Source organism: Leucoraja erinacea, chromosome 1 (genome assembly GCF_028641065.1).
Source record: "Leucoraja erinacea ecotype New England chromosome 1, Leri_hhj_1, whole genome shotgun sequence".
Taxonomy (NCBI): domain Eukaryota; kingdom Metazoa; phylum Chordata; class Chondrichthyes; order Rajiformes; family Rajidae; genus Leucoraja; species Leucoraja erinaceus.
Genome location: NC_073377.1, coordinates 17444910 through 17457514, shown reverse-complemented (window position 1 = coordinate 17457514; position 12605 = coordinate 17444910). Strand labels below are relative to the sequence as shown.

The following is a 12605-nucleotide window of genomic DNA, read 5'->3' as shown; positions in this document are numbered from 1 at the left end:
GGTGGGGGGGTGTGACAGCTGATTGACTTGCAAATGAAAACCTTAAAGAATATTTTAAAAAAGGTCTTTGAAGATGTGGGAGATGCATGCAGGCGGCAAGTGATTTATATCACAAGTTGTAACCTCGCCGTGTGTGTGCCTACGCACAGAGCACGGTGCGTCAGGGAAGGGGGGGCCATGTGATCGGGAATGGAAATGATTTGATTATGAAGCCAGACAGAAGTAATCATTAACTTCTTCAGGCTGCTTTCTGTCTCCAGTCTGCCGGCTGCTGTTGTTTTTTCCCCTCCCAATGCCATGGGGACACAAACGTGCAGCTTTTATAGTTGGCTGCTGGTTAGAGACATTGAGGGGGCACGGGTGGGTGTGGGGGAGGGGAAGAGGAGGATGGTAGAGAATTTCTTCTTTGGCCAAAGAACCCACTGCAATTATTGTGGCTGTGTATAATGCGTTCATTTTCACGCTGGCCGCAAGGAAACAGGCCAGTTACAGCGTGTTCCCATCCAGGCGTGGACTTAGAAAGCACTTCCCTGCAAAAAAAATGTTTACGAGAAAAGTCCTTTGGATGGAAATATCACCGTCCATTCAGGCCACAAGTGCCGTTCCAAAACAGGTGGGGAGTGGAAAGAGGCACAATGAACTGCAGGTGCCACAATCCAGAGCAATGCACCAAGTGCTGGAGTAACAGCAGGCCAGGCAGCATCTATGGAGTGGATGGATAGGCGATGGTTTGAAACTTTTATTCAGACCGGATTTGTTAACTTGCCATCATGGTTGATGGGGCATAATGGGTCGAAGGGCATTGATCTACATTTGATTCATATAAACAACTGGCCTGTGGGCATTGCAGAAAGTTTGAGAATCTAAGCACATGCAGTTTCTCTTGTTATTATGAAAGGGGGGGAAGGTTTATCTTGTTGCTCTAGAATTATTTCTCTAACGTGAAGTATTGCATATAGACAAAGTTCCTTTCATAACTGCAGGGTGTTTCTCAACACTTTACAGTCTGTAACGTGCTTTAGTGGAGTGACCACAGTTCTAGTGCAGCTGTTGCAATTGATCCACTTGGTGATTTTATCAGCGACTGCCGGCGTCATTGACTTGACTTTATCAGGGTCGTCAAAAGATTTTGAACATTTCAAAATCCAGCGGCGACAAAAAAAAATGTTGCGACACTTGAGGAAACGCCATCCGTCAATACATCATCACGCCGCGACTTTTTCGGTGACCTGATTCGTCAGTCAATGATGCCGGCAGTCGCCGAAAATATCGGCAAGTGGGATGGGTTCTTAAAGATCTGAAGAAGGGCCCCGACCAGTAACGTCACCTATCCATGTTCTCCAGAGATGGATACAAAATGTCGGAGTACTTCAGTGGGTCAGGCAGCATCTCCGGTGAAAAGGGACAAATGACAACTTGGGTCGAGGCCCTTCTTCAGACAGAGCGTTTCAGGGGAGAGGGAAACTGGAGGTATAAAAAGGTATAAAGGTGCTCCAGGGATGCTGTCTGGACCTACTGAGTTCTTCCAGCACTTCATGTCCTTTTTTTTTTTGGCTGAAGGTAATGTTGGCTGAAATATTGATAGAAGCTCCATTGCTTGTTGTGGGATCATTAGCATTCAGCTGAAGGGGTAGGTGGTTGGGTGGGGTGGGGTGGCTGTGGTTTGTGGCTTAAAACCCTTCTCTGTGAAGCTTGGCTGCTGTTTACTGGCATGCCGAGGTTTTCTGGCTTGTGGGGGGCAGGGAAGGCAGTTGGATTCAGTTTAACACCATCTTCCATTACGTAGGTCATTAAGGGGCCTCCTGAAGGTATCTGGGAGCGGACAAAAGAATGCCCCCAAGTTCACTAGCTCCAGATTAACATTCCGTAAGGGGATTAGTTCTGTCTACCAGAGGCCTTGAACTGGATTCAGCGCAGACGCTCACATAGTAAGTCAGTCAAAACCAACAAGCACTGAAGTGATCGCATGTTCAGAACTCAAATGATTACCAGACTTTTCCCTTTTCAACATGGCTTCTTTCTTCGCTCTGTTTCAATTACCTCATCTCTTTATGGATCCGAGCAGAATTTGGCTGCAGACGGTGTTTTAGCAAGATCGCACGTTGGTTATTTATTATTATTGCTCCTCCCCCTTAATATTTCACATGCTTGAGGGTTATCAATGGTTTCAGTCATGAAGGTTGGCAGAAAGGCTTCTCCCATCTCTTTGCCTGAATATGATTTTTTCTAATGGTAAAACCTTTTTTAAATCAGGAAAATGGTATTAAAAATATTTTTCCACGTGCCGACAGCAAGACTGGGTGATGATATTGTGGCCCATTTAAACTATGTGCAACTGTTTTTATTTGCTATCCTACTGCACCCCCTCCACCCCCAACTCCTTACTGGACCTCACCCCTACCAAACCTTAATGAGCCACCATGATGTACATGTACAGCCAGGTGAACTTTAATACAAGGCCTGTTCACAGCCACGGCACATTTGAGTGCTTTACACACCAACCTACTCAGGAATGCAGCAACTGTTGTGATGTGGGCAAAATTAGCACGTTTAAATTTTTTTAATTTTTTTTTAAGAAACGAGTACAATTACCGTCCTTATAAATCTTTCACAATTGGCCCTCACAGTCAGCCTGTCTAACCACCTTTGCCAATTTGATGGCTGCGGCAAAGCTTTTAATCCCAACCTCCCGCCCTTTCTCAGTCGTTGATGATTACCTGTCATTTTAGAGGTGGCATTAGCCCATTTAAAATAAATAGTTAATTGCCTGCATTAACGTTGGAGTTTTGTGATTGCACCAGGCATACAGATGCTCCTGTGAGTGGAGCTGTCCGTGAGTGAAACTCTGCAAGTTTTAGGTCCACACGCTTAATATAGGAATATACTGTAGATAGCTCTTAATCCTTAGTTCTCAAGAACAATGGAGCACCTTGCCAAAGAGGCTGAAGGTATTTGTCTGAGAGCCTTTATATAACAGGACTGAGTTAATAACCATGATGAGAGTGCTGATAGCTACAGACAAATACTTGCTTTGTACCAAGTCTGTAATAAAGGAAATGTGTTTACACTTCACTTCTCCCATGGCTCTGTTACCCTGCTCTACCTCTCGCTGACTGAGTGCCATTGAAACACGGGCCCTCTCACCACAACTTGCTGCAAGAGGAACGTCCCTCCAATGTGCTTTACGCCTCTGACCATCCGACACTCACAGTGGCGCAGCAGTAGAGTTAGGTGCCATAAGAGATGCGGGTTCGATCCTGGCTGTGGGTGCTGCTGCCTGTACGGAGTTTGTACGTTCTCGCCGTGACCTGCGTGGGTTTCCTCTGGGTGCTCCAGTTCCCTCCCACACTCCAAGGACGTACAGGTTTGTAGGCTAATTGGCTTGGTAAATTTGTAAATTGTCCTTAGTGTGTGTGTAGGATAGTGTTGGTGTGCGGGGATTGCTGGTCGGCACGGATTCGATGGGCTGAAGGGCCCGTTTCCTATTTTCTAAGTATCTAAAGTCTATGAAGTCTGAAGAAGGGTTCCTTCCCCAAAATGTCACCCATCCTTTTTCTCAAGAGATGCTGCCTGACCCGCTGAGTTGCTCCAGCACTGTGTCCTATCCATCCTTGACACTCAGTAAGCTGTGCTCGGCTCCCTGAAGATCCAGCAACGGAAGTCTTTTTTAGCTAAATTGCCGGGCATAATTGTCATCCTTTGCAACAATAATTTAAGTGCACAAATGATATTTGTGTGAAAATTATAGTTGTCCTCTTCACTAAATTTATACCTAAGTCTTTAACCGCATAAACTAGTCATCTAAATGATGCCGCAGTATTAAAAAAAAATGGGACATGAAGACTCTGAAGCCAATTACACTCTGTCTGGGAATAAATTGTCTTGAACTATAAGTCCCACACCCTCCCTTTAAGGACTTCAGTTACTTTGAGTGAAGTGTGTGCAGCAGTTGCCTGCGGACAGAGTTGCGATCTGTAATTTGCATGGCTGATGGAGAGTTTACGCCAATGGATAAAGAATGTCAGCAGGAAGCAGTAATCAGCTGTCTGCCCCATTCACTGGAGACAGGCTCTTGCAGACAAAAGGAGCCAGGCTGGCTTTCTTTCCCTTGTTTTATTGTTCAGGCCCTAGTCACTGCCGTGAATACCAGGGCTCGGGCAGCCAGCTAAGCAGAAGTGCCTTTGTGTGGCCCAGTCTGTCCTTTTATTGACACTACATTTGCAAATGCAAACCTGAAGCAACACCCCTCCCCCTGCCTAGGTTTCCGACACGAACCGTGTCCTATTGCAGAGGCCAGCGTCAAAAGGCATATATATCTCTGTCTCTTTTAAGATTTTATGCCCATTATTATCCAGGCCTTAGGCAGTAAATTTGTGCTCCTTTCTTTGAGCTCCCGTCCATCCCCGCACTCCCATGCCCGTCACCCAGGCTCAAATGCGATTCCCGTTTAAGGTTCAGTGACTGGGCACGCTCCTACCGCTGGAAATCAGAAGCACATAGAAAGAAGCCGAGCGTAAATGGCAGCAGGAGGGGCTCGACCTGGCCATACTTACTGCCTATCTGCTCAGGCATCCCCTCGCCCATCTGTGGAAGGGAGACACAAGCAACTGTGATGCTGGTTTACAACAAAAAGCACAAAGTGCTGACGTAACTGAGCGGGTCAGGCAGCATTTCTGGAGGACATAGTGACGGGCGGGCACAGTGGCACTGCAGGAGACCTACTGCCTCACAGCACCAGAGACCCAAGTTGGATCCTCACAGTGGGTGCCGTCAGTATGGCATTTGTACCTTCTCCCTGTTACCTGCGTGGGTTTTCTCCAGGATCTTTGGTTTCCTCCAACACACTAAAGACGTACAAGTTTGTATGTTAATTGGCTTGGGGTAAATGTAAAATTGTCCCTAGTGCGTAGGGGGGTAGTGTTAATTTGTGGCGGGTGCTGGTCGGTGAGCCGAAGAGCATGTTTCGGCGCTTTAACTAAACTTAACTACACATGGACAGGCGGTGTTTTGGGTTGATGGACCAATCTACAAGTCCGTATTCTCTGTAATGAGTTCAAGGCGCCATTATTGCAGAAGACGGAACTCAGAGACTGTAGATGCTAATGCTCATGATGCAAGAGTAATCTGGGAGGGGGATGATTGTTATGGCCCAATTCATAGTTGAAGATAGACGCAAAAAGCTGGAGTATTTTAGAGGGGCAGGCAACATCTCTGGAGAGAAGGAAAGGGTGACGTTTCGGATCGAGACCCTTCTTTAAGGGCTGCAACAAAGGTAGTCAGAAATATTTTCCCAGGATGGAGATGCCAAGAGATTAGAGGACATGGGTTTAAATTGAGAGGATCAAAGTTTAAAGAAGATGTGTGACACTGAGGGTGATGGGATCAACAGAATCCAGGGCCATGGGGGAAAAACAGGAACGGGGTACTGATTCTAGATGATCGGCCATGAGCTGAGCTGAATTGTCTACTCTTGCACCTATTTTCTATGTTTTTATGCATGCCTGGAAGGCACTTGTCAAGGGTGGTGGTGGAGGCAGTCCTGAAGGTGGCATTTAAGGGGCTTTTAGATAGGCGCAAGATTATGCATGGAATGAAGGGATATGAATCACGTGCGGACAGAGGGTGTTATTTTATTTTGGCATCATGTTCGGCACAGACATGGCGGGCGGAAGGACTTGTGGCTGTGCCGTGCAGCAGAGTTCTGTGTGTTCAAACAGAGCCCAGTGTGTAAGGATGGTAAATACGGGAACATCAGTAGGAATCGCACTGCTGGTGTGGTGAGGTTGGTGGGCGTTTGGTGAGCTGCAGAAATGAAAGAGGGACCACAGCCACCAATCGGACTCGCGGTTGGTGCTGGAGGCAGAGGGTGCTAGACGCTCCACTGAGAACAAAGGGGGACCCGGCGATGGGGAGGGGGGGAGGGCACTGAGAGAACAGCGAGGGCCCTGGCATGGAGGGGACGGGCGGGGGTAAAGATGGACCATTGGGGACTAAATGGAATACTTTGTAACTTTGTCGCCGCACTATACATGGCGACTCTTTGCATACTTATGTATGCAAAACAAAGAATCTCACTGTGACGTGTCACATGGGATAAGAAAGTATCTTTCATTCGACCTGCACCAAAGTGGCAATCTCTATTTTGGCTGATGGGCATGGTCAGAGCTCAGGAGTGCAAACCCTTTCTGGTGCTTACGGTTATTCCTGTCTTCTCGGTTTCCTTTTCTTTCGCTTTGGCAATGAGCGTACTCCTGTTTTGTGCGCTGAGAAGCAACAAGGAGAACTGCAGCGGGGTTGAAAGGAGCCCCATTGAACAACACGTTCCTCGGATTTGATTCTGCTGCTTGTTTTATGGAGTGTTTCAAAGGGGAGTTTGAAGTAATTTGACACAGATCCCTTCCTCTTTTTTTTTTTCCCTGCTTGTTCACTGCCAGGATTTCATGTGGATGTAGTTGAGCTGAAGAGGGTTACGAGGGGCACTGCGAAGGGGAGGGAAAATGTGAGGAGTGGGGGAGGGGTAACAGGGTGCACTTAAGGGGCCAGCCAGGGCGCAATGCTCCCTCCATGTGGCTTCGAGGATAGTGAGTGAGCCGACCAACCTGCTGTACTATGCAGGACTGAGGCAAATATCAAACACACGGAAACATCATTAGTGATAATGCTGTGGGCTTTTGGAATTGATCAAAGACAGAGAGAAAGAGAGAGAGCGAACTCGAATCACAACTGTAAATAAACCAACCGTTTATAAAACATTCATGTGTGCACAGTTTTGACGTTTGCAGCTCAGGCTCGATTTCAGATAGTCAGAGGGGTGTTGTTGCCTCAGCGACAGTGAGCTTTCTGACAAGCTCAGTCTTCACAAAAACACAAAGAAATCTCAACCTCATCTGGAATTGCAAACTAATACCAATTTATTAACAAGATAGTGTAGTCTGGTGTGATGCAACATAAACCAACTTGCTTTTAGTTTGGAGATACAGCGCGGAAGCGGGTGCTTTGGCCCACCGAGTCTGCACCAACTAGCATTGCATCACACACACACACCCACCCCCCCCCTACCTACCTATAAACCTGTACGTCTTTGTAGTGTGGGAGGAAACTTGAGCTCCCAGAGAAAACCCACACGGCCACATGGAGAGCATACATACTCTATACAGGCAGCACCCATAGTCAGAATCGTCGCGGGTGTCTGGCGCTGTAAGGCAGCAACCATACTGCCGCGCCACCGTGTGTGCAGTCATCGTGTGATTATTGTACTCTACTGTCTGGCAGTGCTTGTGAAGATGCTCAGGTAGGTTCACTGTGTTTGGGAAGGCGCACGGCAGGTCTGTTGCGGGAGCACAACTGCTCTCTGGGGCTGAGGATGGGCACAAAATGCTGGAGTAACTCAGCAGGTTAAGCAGCATCTCTGGAGAAAAAGAATAGGAGATGTTTTGGGTTGGAACTCTTCAGACTGGGGGATCTCTGGGGGAATTAGTCAAGGAGCAACACAGCATGGAAGTATGGAATATCTCACTTGGGCAGGGGAAATCCGTGGCACCTGGAGTGTCTGGTTCTGTATCTGTGACCGTGGGAGGGAGAGGATGTGCTGCTTTTGCATTTCTGTGTGTGCATTTCTGTGTGTGTGTGCATTTCTCAGCATTGAAGTCTCCCTGTTGCTGTCTTGTTTCTGTGCATTTATGTGTCTTGTATGTCTTTTAATTTACTCCTATTCCGGGATCAGGCGGTTGCTGTCATGGCCAATATTTATTATTGAGAAGGTGGTAATGAGTTACGCACTGCAGTCTTTCTGGTGAAGGTTCTCCCATGTGCTGTTGGACTGGGTGTTCTAGGATTTAATTACAGCAATTTTGAAAGAAAGGCGAATTGTAACCCGCTTATAAGGCAAAAGTAAAAACTAGCAACTGCAGATGCATAAAAAAAATGATGCCGATTGCTGTTGTATCTGGAGAACGTATAGGATCCCGACCTGAAACGTCACCTATTCATATTCTCCAGAGATGCTGCCTCACCCGTTGCCAGAACATTGCATGACGTAGAGGGAAACTAGAGGTGCTGATGCCGTCATACATCTGCTGTCCATGTCTAGCGCAGTTGTAGGCATCGCAGGCTTGAGAGCTGGTGTTGCAGTAACTTGGTGTTGGATTCTGCAGCCACTTGCACAAGTGGCTAAGGGAAGGAATATTCAGATTGGCTATGGTGACATGTTTGTCTCATGAGAATTGTTGAAGCTGCACTCATCCAGACATGAAATAAATGCAGGCAGGAAAATACAGAATATTCCCATCATGCCTCTGACTTAAAATTGAATAAAATTGTAGCTGCTGGAAATCGGAAATAAAACAGAAAAATGTAGGGGAGTAGTTGGGCTGGTCAGGCAGCATTAGTGGAAAGAGAAATAGACCCTACATCAGACCGTAGAAACAAGAAGCTGCAAGTGCTGGTTTTTACAACAACAAAAAAAGACGCAAAGTGCTGGAGTAACTCAGTGGGTCAGGCAGAATCGCTGGAGAACATGGACAGGTGGCATCTGAAGAAGGGTCCCAACCCGAAAAGTCACCTATCCATGTTTGACCTGCTGAGTTATAATGCCCCTGTCCCACTTAGGAAACCTGGACGGAAACCTCTGGAGACTTTGCGCCTCACCCAAGGTTTCCGTGCAGTTCCCGGAGGTTGCAGGTGGTTGCCGGAGGTTGCAGGTAGTGGAAGTAGGTAGGGAGACTGACAAAAACCTCCGGGAACCACACGGAAACCTTGGGTGAGGCGCAAAGTCTCCAAAGGTTTCCGTTCAGGTTTCCAAAGTGGGACAGGGGCATAGTGTACATGTAGATATTATGAACTGCATTGAATCATCTTGTTAAACATAAAATTGTTTAATTTTAGATTTTGAACTTTTTTCATCTGCTTCTGCATTAATATATCTGCCACCAGTAATCTATCGATATTATGGTTGTAGACAATTATTTTACTATGTATGCCCACTTAAAACTTTGAGCATTCATTCAGCAGGGCTGATTATGTGAAATGAAAGCTTTTGGTATGATTGAAGATTCTGCTCTTCAAAATCTTGCCTTTAGGTGTATTAATTATTTGAGGTGTGTAATATTTGTGTATTGTGTGTGACATTGGTTCTGGGAGAAGTTTCCAGTCTCATCCATCTCACTCTGTCTACTTATATCAAAGATGTGTTTATTCTGAAAATATATAGGAAATCCATAGGGCTTCTTAAGATGTTGGTCAATGATTAAAAACTAATTTTTTTTTTCCTCCTTCTGCAGAATCCCAAATAAGTCAGGAGCTGGGAAGTCAGTCGCACTGGTGTGTTGTTGCATATTGGGAGGAGAGGACACGAGTTGGGCGTCTGTACACTGTCCAAGAACCCTCCCTCGATATCTTCTACGATCTACCTCACGGGAATGGTTTCTGCCTGGGACAGTTAAACTCGGACAACAAGAGCCAGCTGGTGACCAAGGTCCGGAGCAAAATCGGCTATGGCATCCAACTGAGCAAAGAACCAGACGGGGTGTGGGTCTATAATCGCAGCAATTACCCGATCTTCATCAAGTCAGTCACACTGGACAACCCGGACTCCAGAACGTTGCTGGTGCACAAAGTGTTCCCGGGCTATTCCATCAAGGCTTTTGACTACGAGAAGTCTTACACCTTGCAGAGACCCAACGATCATGATTTTACACACGAGCCGTGGTCTGGGTTCAGCATTCAAATTAGTTTTGTAAAAGGCTGGGGCCAATGCTACACGAGACAATTCATAACCAGCTGTCCTTGCTGGCTGGAAGTGTTCCTCAATAACCGATAGAGTGGAGTTATTAAAGGACTCGGATTCATCAGAGATGCTTTCAATGAAAAGTAATGAGATTTAATAAAAGAAAAGTGTATTTTATGTTATATATAAATATATTATATTACTTGTAAATACGAAGACGTTTTATAGCATTATTTATGTATTGTGCAATGTGTAAACCGGATAATTAAAAATGCACTTTGCTTAATAAAAATGCAAATAAGATGAAAAAACGCCAAAATTTAAATAACACAAATTGGTGTTCTTATGGGTGCTGAAACCAAGAAGAATGTTTTTTTAAATAGAGGAGTTTATGTTCAAGTGGAAAAATAAAATTGTACACCTGATTTAAAAAAAAATGATTTTGATATCTTTATCAGGTGAAACAATGGGAGAGAAACCTTTCCTTGCCTGCATTTACAATTTCGTAATTAAGTGCACAGAAGATAATTCCTGCTCATCAATTTAGTTTGTGACGTTCTGACAAGGAATGGGAAGGGCGAGAGTCTGTTTTGTGAACAAATCTCTTGAAATAGTTTGTATATTGTTCATGTTCATAAATTCTAGGAACAGAATTAGGCCATTTGGCCCATCAAGTCTACTCCACCATTCAGTCATGGCTGATCTTTCTTTCCCTCTCAACCCCATTCTCCTGCCTTCTCCCCATAACCCCTGACACCCGTATTAATCAAGAATCTGTCAATCTCCACCTTAAAAATAACCATTGACTTGGCCTCCACAGCCTTTTGTGGCAATGAATTCCACAGATTCACCACCCTCTGACTAAAGACATTTCTCCTTATCTTGCTAAAGGTACATTATTCTATTCTGAGGCTATGGCCTCTGGTGCTAGGTTCTCCCTCTAATGGAAACACCCTCTTCATATGCACTCTATCCAAGCCTTTCACGATTCGGTAAGTTTCAATGAGGTGCCCCCTCATCCTTCTAAACCAGCGAGCACTGGCCCAGTGTCTTCAAACGCTCATCATAATGTTCCTGGGATATTTCTCATAAAAATCCCTCTGGCATCCTTCCATGGAGCCTGTGTTTTGTGACTCTTTTTAAGGTGATGCCTTTTGTTGGTTATAACTTCCAGCACCTCATTCAAATGAGCACACTGTGTGATAGAGAGTACGAGGACATGCCCACATACTTTATTCATGCAAATGTTTTTCTTTTCAAAGTCAAATGATTTTACGTTTTTCTCTGAAGCGCTGATGTCAGTTGTAATCTTGCTGCCATCCCCACAGTGAACAGCTACGATGGCACAGAAGTTGCAGCCACCCTGGTCTGTATGATCCAGCAGCACATCAGCTGGGACATAGCAGCAGGATTACCTGAATCATATTTTTCACCAGCCTGTGAGAAAATCACTCACATTTCTCGCCCGCCTACAAACATATCTCACAGGTCACAATTCTCGCTCGTAAAATTTACATTCGTGCCTTTTCCATCACACCCTGAACACACAAGTCACTGAACTTGCCGTAGGGGGAACTGACACCAAGTTCCTTTAAAATGGCGTCACAGACAGATAGAGTGGTCAAGAAGGCTTTTGCTACTTTGGCCTTCATCCGTGAGGGGGTTTGGGAATAGATGTTGGTGAGACCGTGTTTAGAGTTTTGTGTTCAGGTTTGGTCACTCTGCTATAGATAGGATGTTAGACCCAGAAAGCTGGAGTAACTCAGCAGCGCAGGCAGCATCTCGGGAGAGAAGGGGGGGGGATGGGTGACCCATTCGTCACCCATTCTCTCCGGAGATACTGCCTGTCCCGCTGAGTTACTTCCAACTTTTTGTGTCTATTTTGGGTTTAAACCAGTGACTGCAGTTCCTGCCTACACACAAGTAGGTTGTTGTTAAGCTGGAATGAGTGCAGAGAAGATTTACGAGGATGTTGCTAGGACAACATCCATAAAGTGGAGATCGTCACAGGAAATCTTTGGGAAGATCTGAGTTGAGCATGTTTCACTCATCAGGAAAGATAGATTTATTTACAGCCTTTGATTGAAGTAATTGAAGCACGGATCTGTTGATGGATGTGATGTGGTCCATGTGCCCAGCTGCATTTAAAATAATGTTATGCATCTCCTGTGGTTTCCCAGTTGATGATTAGCTTACAACGTTAGCGTGTTATGGAGAGAATCATTTGGTTTTCATTCGAGACAATTATTTAGCGGATTCCTTCTGCATTAGCAAGTCTAATAGTAGCGATGTGACTTATGCTCAACTGGAAGATGAGGAGGCTGGGACTCTCCCTTGGAGTGCAGAAGGAAGGGTGTATAAAATCATGAGAGGAATAGATCGGGTAGACGCAGTCTTGCCCAGAGTGGGGAATCGAGGACCAGAGGACATAGGTTCAAGGTGAAGAGGAAAAGATTTAATAAGGAATCCGAGAGGTAATTTTATCACACAGATGGTGGTGGGTGTATGGAACAAGCTGCCAGAGGAGATAGTTGAGGCTGGGACTATCCCATCGTTTAAGAAACAGGCAGGTACATGGATAGGCCAGGTTTGGAGGGATATGGACCAAGCGCAGGCAAGTGGGACAAGTGTAGCTGGGACATTGTTGGCCGGCGTGGGCAATTTTTCACACTGTATCACTATGACTAACCAGAGGACATAGATGTACGGTGAAGGGGCAAAGATTTAATAGGAATCTGAGGGGTAACATTTTCACACAAAGGCTGGTGGGTGTATGGATCAAGTGAGATAGTTGAGAGATATTGTAACATTTAAGAAAATTGAGACAGGTACATGGATAGGACAGGTTTGGAGGGATGTGGACCAAATGCAGGCAGGTGGG

The 12605-nt window shown here is 45.6% G+C and overlaps 1 protein-coding gene across 2 annotated transcripts in view; it reads left to right on the top strand.

Moving 5' to 3' along the window:
• The window catches only part of smad7 (SMAD family member 7), a 42700-nt gene extending 32539 nt beyond the window's left edge, over nt 1–10161 (top strand). For both annotated transcript variants that reach the window (XM_055659002.1, XM_055658930.1), the window contains exon 4: nt 9279–10161. In XM_055659002.1, coding sequence (XP_055514977.1) covers nt 9279–9817 — 539 coding nt within the window. In that variant the 3' untranslated portion in view covers nt 9818–10161. The remainder of the gene's footprint in view (nt 1–9278) is intronic.
• The last annotated feature ends 2444 nt before the right edge of the window (nt 10162–12605 follow it).